Source organism: Diabrotica undecimpunctata, chromosome 6 (genome assembly GCF_040954645.1).
Source record: "Diabrotica undecimpunctata isolate CICGRU chromosome 6, icDiaUnde3, whole genome shotgun sequence".
Taxonomy (NCBI): Eukaryota; Metazoa; Arthropoda; class Insecta; order Coleoptera; family Chrysomelidae; genus Diabrotica; species Diabrotica undecimpunctata.
Genome location: NC_092808.1, coordinates 159,272,270 through 159,293,845, shown reverse-complemented (window position 1 = coordinate 159,293,845; position 21,576 = coordinate 159,272,270). Strand labels below are relative to the sequence as shown.

At 32.9% G+C, this 21,576-nt stretch overlaps 1 protein-coding gene across 1 annotated transcript; it reads left to right on the top strand.

Annotated features, from left to right (window-relative positions):
* The first annotated feature begins 763 nt into the window (after nucleotides 1–763).
* Nucleotides 764–18,412, top strand: LOC140444204 (juvenile hormone esterase-like). The gene is made up of 11 exons (XM_072535936.1): nucleotides 764–883; nucleotides 1,360–1,506; nucleotides 6,779–6,907; nucleotides 7,393–7,546; nucleotides 11,335–11,520; nucleotides 13,299–13,498; nucleotides 13,899–14,040; nucleotides 14,645–14,817; nucleotides 15,453–15,582; nucleotides 16,169–16,304; nucleotides 18,181–18,412. The coding sequence occupies exons 1-11, from the start codon at nucleotides 821–823 to the stop codon at nucleotides 18,353–18,355; spliced, it is 1,635 nt and encodes a 544-aa protein (XP_072392037.1). The 5' UTR covers nucleotides 764–820; the 3' UTR covers nucleotides 18,356–18,412.
* Nucleotides 18,413–21,576: the final 3,164 nt, after the last annotated feature.

The window sequence follows — 21,576 nt, the reverse complement described above, 5'->3', positions numbered from 1 at the left end:
GGTATATACATACTAGGGAGCTATATGCCATCTACCAAGCTCTCAGTCATATTAACTGAAGTAATATATCCAAGGAGATGCACTTTCACCACAACTCTTCAACTTATATCTGGAACACATAATCAGAAGTGCAAGAATCGAAAAACCGAATACTGTATTTCATCGAGAAGGACCAAACTTACTACTGGCATTTGCAAACGATATCGATCTAATAGGAAAAACACGATTAAGGATGAAGGAGACTTTCGTGAGGTTCGAGAAGAAAGCAGAGAAGATGGGGCTCCAAATCAACGAAAACAAGACGAAATATATGTATATGAGCCGCAATAACCAAAGCAGAGACAGAATCGGTCAGAACACGACCATCGATGACTTTAACTTTGAGCGCGTTAGAGAATTCAAGTATCTTGGAACAACAATAACTGAAGACAAAAACGGATCACAAGAAATAAACAAGAGGATCCAGGCCGGCAACAGATGTTTTTTTGCCCTCCAAAACCTTATAAAATCAAAACAACTAACAAGACGTACGAAGATACAAGTCTATAAAACAATCATACGACCCGTTGTGATGTATGGAGGCGAAACGTGGACGATAACAAATATATTGTGATTATTACCTATCAAAAACAAAAACTTTTTTTGCAATGGAAATACGTCATTTATCTACAAAAAGTACATCTATATCCTCAATTAGTAATTTTAATTGATTATTTATAAAATACAAGTGGTTAACGATCTTATCTTATTACTATAAAAATAACAAGTGGCTTGAGATACCTATATCATTCTAACGATATAACTACATAACTAAGTTGAAATGAAAATTTTATTGAAAAATATGATTAAATCGCTTGTTTTATTAGTTGGGTTAGCTTTACACGTAAGTTTATGTTATAATAATATTTTTTTTTATGTACTTTCTTTTGTTCTTTAAAGACTCTTGTACCTATACACACAATTCAATATTTGAAGAGGCATAATGAAGAAGTATTTTAGTTTTGTCTATCTTTGTTATATAATGATGTTTTTATGTTCTCTGTTAAATTTTCATATTTATGTTTTAAAGTAAGTGGTTTGCTTTTTTTTACAATTTTTGACGTTCTGTACCTACTTCTTTAAATAGTAATATGTACTTTTATTTCGATATGTTTAGTCTGCTTCTGACTTCTTTTTCTAATGCCATCTTCAAGTTTTATTATCGTTTTGGTGGTGTATCCATTGCTGTCCTTTAACATCTAAGGCGAAGATGTCTAACACTTTCTATACATAATAAAGAATGTTAATTTCTTTAGTTTACTTAATACATAACAAACTTCATATAGGTAATTATTTTTTTAAAACTAAGCAATATTTCAGGTTTCTTGTGAAAACCCAATCGTATATCTACCCAATGGACAAATTAGAGGTCGTCAAGTATCAGCACCAGCTGTAGAGAATTTCAAATATTATGCTTTTTTGGGAATCCCATATGCGGCGCCACCTGTTGGAAAATTGCGATTTCAGGTAAATGAAGAATCCTTGTTTTCATTTATTTCTTATATCATAGACAATAATTGAATTTTAATTTAATAAAGTTCAGTTTATTTTATGATTATAATATATTGTTTAATTAAAATACATATTATTTGAAACATTTCTCTACAAATAAAAACAAACAATAATCAATAAGTTTATCACGTAACTAACACAGAAGAGATCCGTCCAGTACCAAAAATCCTTTCAATATAAATTTCTAATAAATATAAACATTTAAAATATAAATAACACTACAAATATATGTACTAACATATTACAAAATAGCAATAATTAAAATACACACAATGTTAGGTATAAAATGATAGAGTATATTTTATGTTTATGTATTTACATGTAAACTGTAAACTATCTTTAATTTCATTCAGTTTAATATTTTTGCTACGAGGTTTTTGTGAATGAATTCCTCTTCTTCTATTGACATAGTTCTGGAATAAGGTTAAAAAACTTGTCTAAGATTATTAGCGAATACTTGTGCTTTATCTTCATCGGACTTGATTCAGTCACCATCTTCATTTCTAATAGGACCATCATTCTTAATCTGATGTTTAAATTTCTTAGATAGTTTCAAAATAGACTAATTCGTATCATCCGCCGCAGTGAGACTTTTAAGAATTCATTTATGCCTTGATCTTTGTATTTGTGTAGATCTCTATTAAGCAAACCTAGTAGAGTAGCCCTATTCAGTTCAGTTTTGTCCTCAGAAGATCTGGAAGTTTGCCACTGTTTTCTTAGTTTTCTCTTTTCGTCGATTAGGATTTTTATATGATGTTCAATAGGTCTACAAGTATGGACTACTTCCTCAATATTTTCATTTGTTTTAGGAGGAAGATTTAAATTAACCGCATTTTGAATATTAACTCTGAACATACTCCAATTTGTTTTATGATTTGTAAACGTGGGGTATTTATTTGTATTATATACATATTCCATTACATCAATAAATATAAGAGAATGGTTCGACGAATAGGTGAAAGGAAAGTTACATATCTAAAAATTTGTTACTAGTTCCTTTAATAATAGCAAAATCGATGAGATCAGGTATTTTATTTCCATATGCAGGCCAGAAGGTTGGTTGTCCAGTAACAATTGTAGTCAAATTATTGTCGTTTACACTTATAAGACGGAATATACCCAGAAACGTTAAAATTAATCAGCGAAGAAAATATCGAAATATTTGTCCTTTTATTCAATCGCATTTATGATACAGGTAAAATACCCCAAGATTGGCTGGAGTCAATATTCATCCCACTACCAAAAAAGCCAAACCCACAACACTGCAATGAGTTCCGTCTGATAAGCCTTATGAGTCATGCAGTAAAAGTCCTACTAAAAATCGTACATAATCGTATCTATAGAAAGTGCGAAACAATCATCGGAGACGATCAGTTTGGATTCAGAGCCGGCATGGGAACGAGAGAAGCCCTGTTCAGTTTACTAGTTCTCGCCCAAAAATGCTACGACCAACAGAAAGATATATTTATATGCTTTATAGACTTCGAAAAAGCATTTGATAGAGTAAGACACGACCTACTATTAGAACGTTTGCAAGAAGTCGGTTTAGATGGAAAAGACATCAAATTCTTAAAAAACTTGTACTGGAACCAGAAAGCCAGAGTTAGGATCAAAGGTTCCACATCCGCAGAAGTAGAAATTAGGAGGGGAGTTAGACAAGGATGTGTTCTGTCGCCTCTGCTGTTTAATCTTTACTCCGAGTTTCTATTTAAAGAAGCATTGGAGGATTCCAAGGATGGAGTCAAGGTGAATGGCGTAAATATCAACAGTATCAGATACGCCGATGATACAGTGTTAATTGCGGATTCCGACGTAGGTCTACAACGACTCATCGACAAGACCAACTCGACCTGTGAGCAATTTGGTATGAAAATAAACATTAAAAAAACCAAAGTGATGTCAATCCGAAAAAATCAAAACGTACCTCAACCTTGCACAATAAATGGGCACATTTTAGAACAGGTCAATAGATTTAAGTACCTGGGATGTTGGATCGATAGCAGCCTAAATCCTGATCTAGAAATAAGATCAAGAATAGAACAGGCCAGAAAATCTTTCGAAAAAATAAAAAAACTGCTCTGTGATTCTCGAATAAAACTCGAAATTCGACTACGTTTATCAAAATGCTACGTCTGGTCGACTCTTCTATATGCAGTTGAAACGTGGACCCTAAAAACATCAACCGTAAATAAATTGGAGGCCTTTGAAATGTGGATCTACCGGAGAATGCTCAAAATTTCATGGACATCGCATACCTCAAACGAAGAAGTGCTGCATAGAATAGGCAAGGAAAGAGAACTTTTTAACACAGTAAAAGTTAGAAGAACATCATACCTAGGCCACATACTGAGAAATAATAAGTACCAATATGCCCAACTTATAGTGAAAGGAAAAATCGAGGGAAAGGGAGGCCTAGGAAGGAAAAGACTATCGTGGCTCAGAAACATCCGACAATGGACAGGGCTAAATTTTGAACAGCTAATAAGAACAGCTGAAGATAGAGAAGATTTTAAAATTGTAGTAGCCAACCTTCATTGAGGAGAGGGCACTTTAAGAAGAAGAAGACACTTATAATAAGTTCTCTTCCGCGTGTGGTTATCAATTTTGAACTTCATCTTGTATGTTTTGCATTAAAATCACCTGTTGCAATAAAGTCATGACCAAGCCCATTGAAATAACTAGAGAAATGTTTTTTTTTAATTATTGTACCAGGGGGCAATACGCAAATGACTATATTGACTAATAATAACTAATAATGTCAACATCTGTTGGGGGTAGGTGAACAAACATGACAAACAAAAATCGAGAATCGAGTCTATGTAGCCCTAAGTATTCCTGTCATGTCAATCAGAGCGCTTAATACGTATACTTTAGGGTTGACTAATCAGCGCGACAAAGGGCTGGTGCCAATTAATTAAATTTTACTACTTTTTCGTCTGGGAATATAGGGACTATTATAATATTTATATTAGGATTTATAGCTATAAATAAGTCGAATTTGTACCACCAACCAAAGGCTATAGAAATAAAACTTTAAAACCACACTTGTTTATTTTAATACAAAAGTAATTTTTTGTACTTAAAATTTAATTTTTGTATTATTTCGAAGCCAAAGAACTCTGTGAGACGCATTTCAAAGTTTCTCTTAAAAATTTAAATATTTAAACGATTATTTCTTCAGTTCTGAACATGTAAATAGTGAATTATATTAAAATCAAAATCATGTTCGAGTCTAATCTAAAATAGCTAGCAAAGAAGTTAATTTTATAGTGGTTTAATAACTTAAGAAAAGTAATTAAGTATAAAAGTGAAAGTGATTTGTATACTGAATATTGGAATCGTGAGTAGATAAAATATATTTTTTTCATCTATTTGGATTTATATATTTAAGTAAACAACTGCAATCAGTTATAAGTATTATCCAATTTACATGAACTGGTATCACAACGAAAGCTGTAAAACAACACCGGTTTTAGTCGGATTTTAAAATCCATTTAAAAGATGTCATCTTCCAATCAGCTACCACAAAATGCATCATACTCAAAAGCAGTTAGTCAACCACGTAGTATATTAATCCCAAGCAGAGATCAAGCTATTTTGTTTAACACTCTAGTGAATTGTACAATTAATGACTATCTTGAAGGATTGAGTCAGCATATAGAACCGAAAAATATAATTTTCGCATCCCGTATATCAAACGGTAGAATATGCATATATCTATCATCCAAAAACCTAGTAGATAAATTCATAGCAGAAACAAAGAAAATAATAGTAAATGGAAATATACTAGAAGCGAAAAGATTAATAACTCCATCAGTCCGCTTAATTCTGTCCAATATATGTCCAAGCATACCTTCTAACATAATAATGGACGAATTAATAAAACTAGGTTTAAATCCTCTCTCAGACATATCATATCTACGGATAGGAGCAACCAATCCTGCCTTTAGTCATATTCTAAGCTTCCGAAGACAAATTTTCGTTTCACCTTTTCCAGATAACTTTGTACTATCTGAATCTTTTATTATCGAGTTGGAACAAACATCATACCGCATATTTATAGCCCAAAACGAAAATTGTTTCAAATGCAAATTAACTGGACACCAGGCAGCTAATTGTCCAAATATTTCACCTTCTAACCATCCTCACAATGATAGTGCAATGCAAACAGAAATAAGACAAAATTCATCAATAAATCATACTCAACAAGATAATCTACAAAATACTCCCGCAATCTCAAATACCACTCCCTCCACACTTACTACGTCTTCTCAAACCACATTACAAAGAGTAGCAATCCCAAATTTATCAATAAACCAAACCCAACAGTGCTCACTACAAAATACATCCATACATTTGACCACTTCTTCAGTTAACACTACAATCGCAACACCTACATCGTCTGAGTCATCCTCTAATACCCAAAAACATAAATCAACCTTACCCGAAACAAGTCAAAACTTACCTCCAAATAAAAATACACATTTGAATTCTTACGAACCCCAAGTAACTTCGAACAAAGCAACCGGAAAAAGAACCCTAGAAGATGCAATCACGCCACCCTCCGAAGAAAACTTTGAAAAACCTAAGCTTCAATTAAAGAAAAAAACCAAAACTGATGACAAAAACTTAAGAAATGATATACCAAATCTCCAAACATTATTGGAACCAGTTAGAGAATATGTAGAAAGGGAAAAGCAATTGTTAAGCTTCGATCAAGTAGTGGATCTATTCGAAAATATACAAGGACCAAAAGACATAATCAGCGTAACAAAATTGTACTCAGAAGACTCTTATGTACTTATAAGGTTTCTAACGGAATTACATTCATACTACATCGACAAAAGAATGAAAACCATAAGCACCAAATTAATACGAAAACTTGGCAAACACATAGGTTTACTCTCTACAGTGAAAACTTCATTATCGGCTTCCGACTCATCGGTAAATAATTCCTCTAAAGAATAATAATATCACTGTTGACTTCATGTCTGTTCCATCACAAGTCTTAGGAAAAAACATGAATATTAAAAAACACAATAAGTTATCTTAAAGACTCAGAACTGTATCAATTATTGTAATTTTTTCTACCTTTACCTGTATTATATTTTTTAGGTCGCTAATAACCCTTGTGGTTGCAGCGTAAATAAATAAATAAATAAAGAACTATGTGGAAAGTAAACTGCGTAATTTCTCAAACCCACTTATAAAACGAAATGTTTTCTAGGCACCTAAACCACACAGTAATTGGGAAGGGGTTTTTGAAGCCACCGATAACTCGAAAATTTGCATTCAAGTGGGACTGAAACATGCCCATGCTTCAGAAGATTGTTTATATCTCAACGTTTATTCTCCGGTAAGTATTTGTTCGTTTTATAAAACAATAAAACCTTTGAACATAAACGAAAGCGGCAATTACTAGATAAGAGATATTTATTTTCGTACATCATTAAAAAATTATAAATTACCTTTGAAAGTAAGAATAAAGTTATTCATTTCATGCAAGAACACTGCTTCACAGTTGGGAAATTACCTAAACTCTAACTCAAAATTGGTAGATGTTGGTAGATTGGTAAGATGTTATTAGTAGGAACATAAGCTTGAAGCCGAATTTTCATAAAACTTTTAAAGTAGGTAAAAGAATGTAAGAATATATATCTTAATAGAATGTACTTTTATGTGAAACCGACTCCAATCTCAATGTGTTTAATGGCTCTGTATACAAATAAAAAACCTAATATTGTATATTTACTCAACTGTTGTATAAAACCCTCTCCATATTTTATTTTGTCCATGTTTGATTTGTAATATAATTACACTAACATATAATATATCTTTTAGGATCTGTCACCTTCTCAAAAGTTACCAGTTTTAATCTTTATACACGGAGGAACTTTCAGACGGGGTAGCGCATTTGCAGGCTACAAGGCACCAGCATTTTTAGTTAAAGAGGGCATTGTGGTTGTCACTATAAATTACAGACTGGGACCGTTTGGTAATACTTTATTTTTTGTCTTAATCCCAATTAACAAGTTCATTTACATGATTGTTTTTATTAGCACTTTTCTTACATATATAACTCGCATTATCTTATAAATTCATTTGGGTTAATTTTTTTACATGTCAAGTCACTCGATCGATTCAAATTAAATTATATATCAGAACGTTTAACACAAACGACGCTCTGTTGGTGTGGGAATTGGCGTATGCCAAATTAATTACAGGTTGCAGTATTAATTAGACATTAATTTAATTAGAGTACAATTACAATAAAATTCGAAATTGAGTCGATTAAATATAAGACAAAAAATTGTATATTATTCACACAAAATGAAGTATTTTCAGTATGTTTGCTACTAAAAACAAAGTACGAAGAGTGCCAAAGATGTTTAGTTCAATCTCTTAAGCAACCATGTAAAAACTAGATATAGTATACTTAAATTACAGTAGAGGATGCACTTCTCCCCACTTTTTGTACTTTTTTCTCACAATCGCTGCTAGTTTGTTTAGTTGAACCGCTCTACTTAAAGGCATGTTGGGAAATGAAGTGGCTGAGTGTCGCAGAGAGTAACAGAGGGTAGCAGAGGGTAGCGGAGGGTAACAGAGGGTAGCAGAGGGCAGCAGAGGGTCGCAGAGGTCAGCAGAGATACAATAACAGAGTGTAGTAGAGGGTAACAGAGAGTAGCAGAGGTAGAAGAGACACAATAACAGAGGGTAGCAGAGACACAATACCAGAGTGTAACAGAGGGTAACACAGGGTAGCAGAGGTAGCAGAAACACAATAACAGAGGGTAACAGAGACCCACAGAGGCAGCAAAGGGTAGTAGAGACACAATAACAGAGTGTAGCAGAGGGTAGCAGAGGGCAGCAGAGACACAATTAGAGAGTGTAGCAGAGGGTAACAGAGTGTAGCAGAGGTAGCAGAGACAATAACAAAGTGTATCAGAGACACCATACCCGAGTGTAGCAGAGGGTAACACAGTGTAGCAGAGGTAACAGAGACACAAAAACAGAGGATAGCAGAGACAATCACAGAGTGTAGCAGAGACACAATAACAGAGTGTAGCAGAGGGTAACAGAGAGTAACAGAGGTAGCAGAGACACAATGACAGAGGGTAACAGAGACACACAGAGGGCAGCAGAGGGTAGCAGAGACACAATAACAGAGGGTAGCAGAGACAATAACAGAGTGTAGCAGAGACAACATAACAGAGTGTAGTAGAGGGTAGCAGAGGGTAACAGAGGGTAGCAGAGGACAGCAGAGGGTAGCAGAGGGCAGCAGAGACACAATAACAGAGTGTAGCAGTAGGTAACAGAGGATAGCTGAGGTAGCAGAGACACAATAACAGAGTATAGCAGAGGGTTGCAGAGCTACTCATAGATGCCATATCGACGAATTCATTTGCTAACATGCCTTCAAGTAGAGCGGTTCAAGTAAACAAACTAGCAGCGATTGTGAGAGAAAAGTACAAAAAGTGGGTTGGAGTGTACGACTAATTACTTTTGTTGCAAAAAGTTATCCTAATAAAAAATAAAAACAGGGATTCTAATAGAATTTAAGAGGGAAAAGACAAATACTTAATACTAATTTATTGTACCCAGTACACACAACCAAACTTTTATGGAATCAACATGTATTTCAAGCCAATATTTATTTCTTTTGAAAAAACTTGATATTGTTGCGAAGAATAAAGGTTTTTATTGAAAATAAATAAGCCAATAAAACAATCGAAACAAAAAAAAAACTAACTTTCGCTTTTAAAAACTAAAATATGTTTATGTGGGGAAACGGGTGTGTAAAGGGGACAGATGATTGATCTTGTGGAGCAAGGAATGTCTTAGAGGGACATAGCTGCAGTACGTAACACAAGTTGTTGTGTTAAAAACCTATGCTAGGTATCGTTTTATTGCACAAGTAGGTAGAAAAGCAACGTTTACAAGGTACAGGTGTGTTTCAGTTGAAACGATAAAAAGAAGATTTCTTAAGAAAAGAATATACAGCAGTAGACAGTTACGGGTTTAATAGTTAACCAGGCAGTACAATATTGCTCGCCTAAATTGGTATCTTCAATACCAATACTGGTACATTAAAAATTGGCAAAATGTGCTATTTTCAGACGAAACCAGGATTTGTGTAAAATCATATAACCGATGAATTCGTGTACTTAGAAAGCGAAGAAGACAAGTCAAAACGGAGACAGTCAGATCTGTTTACAGACATAAAGGAGGAAGTGTTATGTTCTGGGAAAGTAATACGATCGACGAAAAACTCCTTTAATTTCCATTCAACCAACTTTAATAGCTTGCAGGCATGTTTATTTGCTTCTAGAACTAGATCTTGACAACTTGTTTTGGGAGCACGCCCATGATTCCATGATTCCAGTGAAGTTTAGTTGTGTGTACTGGGATTAAGAATTGGAAAAAAATATAATCCGAAATTATTCAGAGAAATTAGATTTGGTTTTTAGGAAACAGAAAAATTTATACAATTAATGTGCGAATACGTGAATTAATAGTGAACCAAGTCAAGGTGGCTTTAATAAACATGAAATATAAAAAGTAGCAGGAGTTAAAGTTGGAGCTATCATAAAAGATAAACGATTAGTTTTGGTAAAACAAAGAAGTTATTATAGAACAAGGTTTGAACTTGAATTTAAGTCCTTGGTGAATTCAAAGATATTTTTATTACTTGTGTTTTTAAGCCTTCATAATTTTACGTTTATCTCAGTTTGAAATTATTTATAACATAGTCGGTAAATACTTAGGAATCCATTTGGATAGCAAACTTAATTGGGGCATCCACATCTGGAAGATACGTCTTCAAATTAGCTTAATCTATAGGAAAATGTATTGGTACATGAGTCGAAAATCAAATCTTAGCCTGGAAAACAAACTTCTGATATATAAATGTATTTTAAAACCGGTATGGCAATATGCAGCACAAATCTGGGGCACAGCAAGTAATAACAACATACAAAAACTTCAACGTTTCCAATCGAAAGTACTGCGCCAGATCTGTAATGCCCCTTGGTATATCACGAACCACAGATTACACCATGATTTACAGCTACCAACAGTTAGCGAAGCAATATCTGCTGTAAACTCTGTATACAAGAGCAGACTATCCTGTCATCCAAATCCGTTGGCCACGGATCTGCTCAACATTTCACACGTAAGAAGATTAAAACCACCCGACCCTTTGGACCTCTGGTAAATCAGGAGAAATAGAGCATAGTGGCATTGTGCGGTGAAATAACAAGTTTCTATTCTGGTGTTTTCTAAATCTTTCCTTAATTTGTGTTTTTAGCCTTGTAGTACTCATATGTGTGTCAGTGATGTTTATCTGTATTAAACTCTGTTTGTTAAGTGAAAGTTTAAATTAATTGTTGTATCATAGATTATATTTATATTATGTCTTACCTGGGTGCTAGCCACTGGACAGCTTCCCTCTATGTTATTGTACATAAATTATACATATTGCTTATTGTTTGTAATAAGACAGATTGCAATAAACATTGGATGTTAAATAAAAAATAAAACCGTCTACAAAAAAATTCTCTCAGCACAACATAAATAAATACCTTGCAAAAATAGTATCTGTTTTCTCTCTAAATTATTATAATTATTTTAAGGATCTAATAGTCACCCATTTCTAAAAGCTAATAATAATACAGAACTATTTCACTTTTATTTCTGACATACAAAAGTTACGAATCATTTCTTTGTTTCTTTTACTTACAATTTTGATTTGAATATTTTTTACAAATTTGTTTTTTTTTTCAGGTTTCTTGACTAGTCAGGATAACGCAATGCCTGGCAATTACGGACTAAAGGATCAACATTTTGCTTTAAAATGGGTACAGCAAAATATACACTTATTTGGTGGTGATCCGGACCAGGTTACTATATCAGGTCAAAGTGCGGGAGCAGCTTCTGTCGCCTTTCATATTATGAACTTAAAATCAAAAGGTATATTATTCTAATTTAATATTAAAATTTCGATAGTTGATACCTACAAAAAATGATCACGGTTCCTTATTCAGCCCTAGTTTATCTTGGCAAACTGTATAGTTAGCCAAGATTCCGCTTACAAAAACACAGATTCTATCGAACAATTTGTCGGTTGTTGATACGTTGTTGCAAACAAAAGACTGTTTTTTCATACATTGTATTTTAACAACGAAGCATAGAAATATTTGTAGATTTTGTTAAAATTGCCGATAGTTTTGGTAATTATTGCCCATGTGTAGTGTCAACTAATAAATGTGTTTCTTGAACTAACCACCGGTTTTGCAGTCAGTGAGGGAGACGAGTTTCATCGGCCAAACAAGACCAGTGTGTGTGTAAGGGATGGAGGCCGGCTTCTCCATCATCAATACTTTGTGTTCCTGTAAGATAAATCACTATAGTGGTTCCTGTAAGCCGAAGAGGATGTCATTTTTGAGAGCGGGTGGTGCGGATAGCAATATACATACAATTTGCTACCAATACTATTTGCCATTTGTATCCATTTGTATCGTATATAATATTATTTGCCCTATATACAAAATTATAGTATGTATTTCGTTACATAAATATTAAATATTTACGTAGATGTTTATGTAACAATCAGCTGTAAAAGTAATTGGTCTTTCCTGCCGTATCATATTTTAGCATACTCCTGATTTTTTTTGCAGACAATGCGTTTTTGAATGATTTACATATTCAATGCAAAAGGGAGAAAACCAGCAAGTTCTAGATGGAACAGACATATCAACTCTCCCTTTCTAATGGCTTTAAATATTACATAAAGTTGATCGTATGTCCAGAACGCAACACATACTATAAAAGAACTTAATCAATAATTAAATAACAATTATAATAACATACTATACAAAATCGTAAAAACAAGGTTATAATACAAAAGGATAAAAAAGTACTGAAATTTCCAAACTTTTAAACAATAAAGAAATCTAATATATTTCTGGAATATTTATTATATGGTATGAAGATCTATGTATACTTTAACCTGAACTTGAGCTTCTTACTTTGGCCTATTTTGGAAGCTGTGATTCAATAACCAATAAATCTTTTCATTGATGTATAGCTTATGCTTACTCTCTGGACATTTTTCAGTCCTTAATGAGCTTTGTCGAGGTTTTTTTAACTTGACAGAATTTTTTTTATCTTCTAATGTGTTGCATGCAATTGGAGCCATAGGTTCTGAAGAACTAAGAGTGAATTGTTTCGCTTCTCTAATCGCTTTGTGTATTTGTATCTGTTCTATTCTTGTTTCACACACTTCTAATAGTAGAATATACTTAGACTCCTGTGTGGGCTCCTGTTATAATATGCGAATAATGGGCTCTGAACTATTGGATCTTTATAAGCACTAAAGTATCTTATCATAAACATCGATATTCTCCTTATAAGTAACTCATACTGCAAAGAGTCTAACGGAACCAATCGGATATTGCCTGATAATCGTCGTTGAACAATCCTTAGTATCTTGTCATGTTTACCTAACAGAATTCACGACAATTACTGAGTAAGAACCTCTTTACCAAGACAAGCTCTTTCGGCGTTACTGGGAAAAATATAGACCAATTTAAGATTTTTTAATTAAAACAACATACAAGGTATTAAATAACTTCGACCAATATTTCACGTATGTTATTTGAAAATTATATGAAAAAGACAGTTGAAATTATAATATTCTAAAGAGAAAAAAAGTGCTCGAATATTTCTTAAAAACATAATTTTTGTAGGTCTATTTAGAGCTGCCATAGCACATAGTGGTTCCGCACTTAACAATTGGGCCTATCAACATAACGGAAGAGATATAGCTTATGGTATTGCTGCAGAAATCGATCCTAATTTTACAAGAAACAAAACTACCGAAGAACTATTAGAGTTCTTGACAAATGTGCCGGCTTCTGACATCGAAAAGACAGCAGACAAATTTAGTGTAAGTTCTTAGATGTAATTTATAGATGAAATAACTTTTCTTAAATATTTAAAAACATCACAGTTTGTATATTATATATTTTATTATATTTGTAACAGCTTCAGTTTTTTTATTATGTTTGTCGATTTTAAAAGGTTCCACTAAAGGACATTTCAATAGTTCATTTTTCATTTAAAATGAAAATCACTGCATTTGGTCTGCAAAAAATTCTAGCTAATTTTCAAGTCAAAAATAGAAGGTCAAAGAGGTGTAAGCAGAAACCAATCTTGATCAAAACCGTTCAATATTAAAACAAATACGAAGCTCGAAACATTTTTTTTATATGTTTATTGTTTATTATATTTACTAAACAATCCTTTCTGTAATTAGCATGTAGTAATAATTAATTTTTGTTTTAAAGGCTTTCGCTCCTGCAATAGAAGTCCCTAGCAATGACTCAGTGTTTGCTAATCTGATTTATGATGCTGCCACAATGAAATATTTTAATAAGGTTCCTCTTTTGATCGGAATTAATTCGGAAGAAGCTGTATTTAAAGCTAAAGGTATTGTCAACGTTTTATTACAATTTTTTCTGTATTTTATAAAAGTGTAAACAATTTATTAAGGGCATATTATTTTTATGCAATATTTAAAACTAATTTTTAATGAAAATTTTTAGCTACATATTTTATCACTAATAAATATTAAGATGATTTATTTAGTGTACACTGCGTTGGAAGGCTCCACTACCCCATAATATTCATACAGCTGTTCTTTTGTTTTTGTCTGTTTTGTTTCTCCAATAATAATATTTGATCAGAGATCCAAAATCTTTGTTCTCCATATGCGTCATTTTTCAAAACATGTCAAATTTATGCAGCTGTCAACAATAGCTGCATAGCCCATTCTCCGAAAAAGTTAACTTATCAAACCATCAGATATTTTCCATCCTTCCATCCTCGTATCGTTTCTTATTTCCTTACTATTAATTACGTGTGGCTGTTAGAAATATATCCCTTCTATCGAATTAAATTTTTTTTAATATAAATGATTTTAAAATATTGTATTTTAAACCATAAACTTAAATAATATCTTAAATTCATTTACCTTAATAAATTTATGTTTTTACTTTATGATCACTCACTAATGTATTATATTTTCTATCAGATCTTCATTCATTGAAAAAAGAAGCTACAGGAGTTGATAAAGATCCTAGTAAGTTAGTTACATTTGAAGTTTTGCCATACAACGATTCAATGCAGTCACTTGTGGGCAATAAAATTAAAGATCTTTACGTGGGCGACCAATCCTTCGAAGAAAATCTTGGAAAATATTTACAGGTAAAAATCTGAGGATGTAAGTTGGGTAACATCATAACACTTTTTATAAGAACTTCCTTTGTAAAGGAAGTGTAAAAATATAAATCTTCAATTAGTGCGGTCTAAATATTATTAAATTTATCTGACTTGGCCCATTGCTAAGACCTTGTACCTCAAATAAACCATTGTTACCTAAAACTGGGCCTTTTATACGATTATCGGTTAACCCAAGATGTTTATAGTCGATACTAATTTACTAAACCATTTACTGCTAATCAAGCTTTAACAATTTTACTAAAATATCAGCGATTAACCAATTGTAATATTTTGTAGATTAGCTAAATTTTTCAAAACCTATTTTCGTGGTTTTTAATCTTTTACAAGGTTGAGTAAGTAATGCAGTGAGGCGTTGGTAGTCGGGCGGGAGAGAGGGAGAGTTGATGCGTAAGGCAGTGCTGCCAGATTTCTCTCAGTACGTCGCATTCTTTCTCATGGCCTTTTTATGAATGACCCTCGTTTAATGCATAGTTGTTAGATAAAATAAGAGGATATTATAGAGTTAAACTCTATGTATATGCATAGCTTAGTTGTTTAATAAAAAATTTGCTAAAATTCCCCAAAATCTTACATATTTTGATATTTTATTCATTTTTTAGTATTTTGGAGACAACAGGTATATGAGACCAGTAATTAAATTCGCTGAGCTGATTTCCACAGCAGCCAGCGTATATTTCTACCAGTTTTCGTATAGTGGAAAATTGGGAGGCAACGATGTTTCTTACCCAGGTAATAGAATTAATTTAATAAGATTCCAAATTTACCAAAAAAAAAAAAAAATTAACAGTTCATCTTCATAGATCATGTTAATAACGGCATCAAATAAGAACAGTCCCAATTAAAGGAAAAATCTCCTTTCTATTAAACCTTTTCTAAGGTATTTTTTAATAAAAATTTTTAGATTATAAAACAAAAGTTTTAATAGCAAACACGACCGAATAGTCCAGAAAGCAGACGTACATTTGAAAAAATGTGAGAGTTAAAACCATACGTGTTATATTGGATTTATAAAATTGCGACAAAATAAAAAATTGCGACAAAATAAAAAATTTCATATCTCTTAGTGCTATGGTCGCAAAAGGTACAGCAAAAAAACTACTGTCCTTAAGTTAAGCTAGTTGCAAAGGCTTACTTAGAATCACAGAGGCTTTAAGTGGGATATCTAAGAAGATCCTACTGAATCTCTCTACTCTGTACACTGTTATAGGGAGGAAGCGAGATCTCCTTTAAGACTAGAAATAAATTACTAGTAGTGTGCAAGAATTTTGTCGATCCTATGTATTGGTTAGAAAGTGATCATTGATTTTTTTTACAGGTATTGGAAAGGTTGCACATGGTGAAGATTTAAATTATTTGTGGGTTTACCACGATGACTATACAAGTTTTCCAGATTCCGATCTTATTGCATTAAAGCGATATGTACAAATAGTGGCAAATTTTGTTAAAAATCTGTAAGTATCTACATTTATACACTTACTTAAGTATTTTTATTTCTTTCCTTTAATTTCTAATTACGACTATATTAATGTGTTCTGCGAAAATGATTTTTCCTTTTTTAATTTTGTATAGGTGTTTTTGTAAAACTTTTCTCTTTGTTGTACAAAACTTGGACACGGCAAAACTTTTTTGAGGTGAAAAATCCAATTCCAGAATACTCTGCGAATCATATTTTGTGTGAAAATATAGGGAATTCTAGTTTCAAATTTAATTTATATATACTTTATTGCTTAAAAAAGTTTTCTATAATTTTAAGTTTTTTATTAAGAACATACACAAGCATGTTCACAAAAGAAAATAATACAGCCTTGCGGTCCATCAGTTGATGTTCGAGATGAAAAACACAGTGTTTTACTGTAGTGCGTTATAATTTTAGCTCTAGCTTTAAAGTCAATATTTTGTCCATTATCCTGAATTTTGGCTTTAGAGTAAAATTGCCTCAGAAAATCATTATAGATGTCAATGCCAAGGAGATTTATACTTATCATTATTCTCTTTAAAGATATATTTTTAGCTTAGTTTCTTCTACATGTTATATTTGCATCCATTTCTTTACATGAAACCTTAAATTTTAAGCTTTTCAAAATCTTAGTCATTAAAAACTGACAGAAAACTGAGTTCGATCCGGAGTATATCTGATATCTAATAGACACAAACTCAGAAAGTGCTGCCACGACGAGTAAGTCGTAGATATATCGCGTCTCCAACGCAGGAAGCCGAAAGGGTTGGATTAGATTTCAAAGGAACCGTTAAAGATTCGTACAGATTCAGCTTGTACAGATTCTCCATGGATTTTAAAAAGGTAATGCTCTCAGCTCTTAGCTAAGGACGTATATCCAGTACGCAGCTTAGACGTAAAGAAGCAAACTTAATGTCAACCCTAGATTTAAAACAAACCCTTGGAAGAGAGAAGCCGTCCAATAATAGGCATAAAGTCACTCTTAATTTAGAACTACTTCATTTGGCCTGATCTTCGCCAAAGGAGTACACCTTGTTAACATCTATTGGTTAATGCAATATCTCCCAATATAAAGTTTGTATTCGCTTAATTAAACGGTATTGTGGTATTATCAAAGATACTCCAAGGGCATTTAAATTACCCACAAGAAGTCTCTCGAAGACTGAGAGCAGCTAGATTACAATTAACTTAAAAACTTTACAAAAAACACATTTTTCCAGCCAAAACTCAGACATTTGGAGTATATTGTTAGATTAGAAAAAATAAAAATCGATTCGGAAAAAACTAGAACTAAAACCGAACTAACGACTCCGAAAATTGTACATTAACTCCGCCGTTTTCTAGAAATAGTATCATGGTACTGCCGATGAATAAAAAACTGTTCAACAATACAAGAATTGATATTAAACTTGTGTTTTACAGAGTCTTGTACGTTTTTTATTACTTACTTCTTTACGTTTTTGCAATTTACCCATTGCAAAAATAATAAAACAGATAGAGCTTTAATAAAATAATTCACAATCTTCTTCTTGAACGCTACAACCTCTTGTGAGTCTTGGCCTGCTTAACAATGTTCTTCCATTCTGCCCTGTCGGATACTTTCCTTCGCCACTGCCTGATGTTCATGGTTTTAAGATCCCTCTCTACGTCGTCTATCCATCTTTTACGGGGCCTTCCTCTTGTTCTGTTTCCTTGGGGCTTCCATCTCTGGACTACTTTTACAGCTCGATTATCTAATTCGATTCAATTCGATTCACAATAATTTAAAAAAAATCGGACATAGGTTTCAGGGACAATCCTTTTCATATTTTTTAGTTAAAGATGAAAAAATAACTTTTTTAAATTTTAATTAAATACAATGATTGTTTTAGAGAACCTTCAATTTCCGATGAAACTATAAACTGGCCGTTAGTACAATCTGGATCGATTTCTTACCTGGATATTGACGAAAAGTTATCTATTAACAAAAACCCGAGAGAGTTTTCATACGCCAAATGGGAAGATATATTTAGCAATTATGCAAGAACCCCGTATCTAAGTTACTAGTAGATTGTTGACTTTATGACTAATGACTTTATAAAAATAAACAAATATACAATTTGATGTTTTATTATATTACTATTATTTTAAAATCACTTTTCATCTGTCATTTAAAACATTTGTGGATTGCTTTTGTTATCATGTTGCTCAACCTTTCTTTAACCTTATATTATTTCTTGTTTACAAATGATAACAGAATATGACAGGATTGCTTTTGGTATTATGTTAATCCAAAAATTTTCACTAGAGGAGATTTGAAGACGATAACATACCGTATATAAGAGGCTTATCAAAAAATTAGGATGGAAACTAAACAGAACTTCCCAACAACGTTCAAAATAAACAATACACTAAGATCTATTATGTCCAAAACTAAACCAAACAACTCACACGAAATACCAAGCAGCTGGCAACACTTACATCCCATCAATTTGTTTTAATATCTGACTGTCATAGAGGGTGCTAGTTACAAGATTCGTACTAAGTATAATTCAACATAACATTTTTAAGGGTAAAGTTAATAATAAAAATTCAAAGTGAACTTAAGCATCATACAATTTTACATCAAAAGGTATGCTTGGTAAAACGATACCGTATACCGTTTTCGGAATATTTCAATTTGAAAATTATGAAGTAATAACCGATGCTGATAAAAAGTAAGGATAAAGGTATTAATTAAAAAACAATCACAAAAAGAAAATTAAAATGAAGTCTAAGAACATAAAATAAATTCCAATTAGATTAAGAGTTTAATAATGTCCTTTGTTTTCACGAATACAAAAGTCTATCCTTTTTTATAAAGAATCCATTAATCTTCTAAATGGTTGGGGATCAACTCTGATGTTATTAAAGTGACGTTGAATTCTATATTCCAATTCTTGACGTGCATTTACGACCAAACTGTGTGGTCCAAAGAACTAAAGTTGCATGAACAAGGGGGCCAATGATTCAGAATTTCTATACCTTTACAAATCGATCGATTCGGTAGATGGTTGTTCAACCAATTACGACACCTCTTATTAAAGTACGGTTGAGCTCCATCGTGCATAAATAATAAAGATCTCGTTTAACATTAAATCTTCTATCTTGAAAAACTGATTGCTTAAAAAATCAAGGTAGATATTACCATTTAAAATTCTAGATAAAATATCATAACTTATTAATTTGTTACCCAAAGCTGCTGCCCAAACATTAACTTTAAATGAGTATTGATAATGCGATACCCTTTTGACTCGTGGATTCTCGTCACATCAGAAGTCTGCATTATGTTAGATATATACTTATACCTTGTCGCGGAAGGGCAGCTTTGTCCGTAAAAAGAATGCATTTTAAAAAATTTGGATTAAAGGGTGTCCTTTCTTGCAATGTTTCACAAAAATCTACTCTAACCGGTAGATCGTCTGGCAAGACCTCTTGTGCTTGTCTCTAATTATACGGATATAGCTGCTGCTCTTTAAATATTTGCCAAGTACTTAAAAAAGACGTATGTTGTTTTGCCATATTCCGTACGATAACTGTTGGATCTTGTCCAAGTAAATTTAAAATAATATTTTATTTATTAATTTTTATTGTTGTTCTTGGTCTACCAGAATCTATTTTACTTGGTCTCACATTACTAGTTTCTCGACAACGTCGTTCAACGGCTCTGAATGTTTTTTTACTTCGTAAGTATCTTCTGGGAAACTTTTCTACATAACGCGTAATAGCTGCACTCAAGTTTCCTAAACACACTTAAGAAGATGTCAGTCCATTTAACATTTAAGTACATTTTGAGTAAAACTATCTAGATTAGCAGTTTGCTATATAACAAACATAGAGAACATTGAGATATACCTATTAAACTTTATCCTAACTTTATAGCAGCATCGGTTATTACTTCATAATGAAATTTCAAATGAAAATATTCCAAAACCGTACACAGTAACGAGTTTTACCAGAAGTATCTTTTTGGTGTAAAATTGTATGATGTTTAAGTTTATTTAGAAATTTGATTAATAGTTCTACCCTTAAGAAAGTTACGTTAAATAATACTTTGTACAAATCTTGTATCTAGCGCTTTATATGAGAGTCAGATAAAAAAACAAATTCATGGGATGTATCAGCTTCCAAAACATATTCGTATAAAATTTCATAAGCAATGTTGCCACTAGTTTCGGCAAAATCGTAAAAATGTGTATCATTTTTTATTACAATACTTTTTTATTAAGTAAACCCCAATTATTCCATCCGCTAATAATGCGTAGCGGGTGAACACTTCTCTGCAATCCTGGCGGGGGATTGATCTACTTCAAGAATAGCACATCTAGCCCCGCGAGCTCATGGATTTCCCCAGCCTCCCATTCCCGGGGAAATCATGTCCAAATTCAAAGTATTTCCATCTCCACCCTTTTCTGGGTAAATGAACAAGACGGAAATAATGACATATCTGGTACTAAATCAAAATATTACTCTTGATGGAAGGGGTATTGTGCGGACTACATCGTACAAGTACTTAGGACATGAAATTTGGTTGGGTAGAGATAACCAGACATGTGAGCTCCCGCGTTGAATAGGATTAGTCTGAGCAGCATTTGGTAAACTAAACTATGTATTTAAATTGGATCTAACCATATGCTTCAAAAGAAAAATCTTTGACCAATATGTGACCTGTACTCACTTATAGAGTGGAAACATTAGCACTCACAAAAAAGATTCGAGTGACTCAAAGGGCTATGGAGCGCCAGATAGAGAGACACCAAACATCTGGCGCTCCATAGCCCTTTGAGAGACCAAATAGCAAACGAAGAAATACGTCGTAGAACAAAAACAAAAGACATCATTGCTAAAATTCGTCGCTAAAATAAGACACCTCGTCAGACCAAAACGAGACCAAAACAAGAAGAAATACGGAGCATAGCACGCCCACAAACTAGATGGACTGACGACCTGATGTTAGCAATAACTGGATGCAAGCAAGATCCGGGGGAGACCTATATCCGGCAGTGGACGCATACAGATTGATGATGAGAAAGCAATTATTTCTACCCTAGAGACAGTGTCCCTTTTTTAAAATAGCTTGTATATAAAATACCTTTTGAATGCAACAATTTTTATGTGGCAGAAAGCTCAATACCACCAAGTGTTGTTGAGGTTTCTAATACTCACTGAGACAGTGAGCAGAGAGTGTACTTCATGGATCGTGAAGATGCATTAATAGTTATGTAACAAACCCGTCTACATAAAGTAGA

Excerpts from the sequence above, each read along its gene's own strand:
- LOC140444204 (XM_072535936.1), top strand. The coding sequence starts at position 821 with ATGAAAATTTTATTGAAAAATATGATTAAATCGCTTGTTTTATTAGTT. Across the intron at positions 13,499-13,898 it reads AGACAGCAGACAAATTTAGT|GCTTTCGCTCCTGCAATAGA; the intron begins GTAAGTTCTTAG and ends TTTGTTTTAAAG. Across the intron at positions 14,818-15,452 it reads ATCTTGGAAAATATTTACAG|TATTTTGGAGACAACAGGTA; the intron begins GTAAAAATCTGA and ends TTCATTTTTTAG.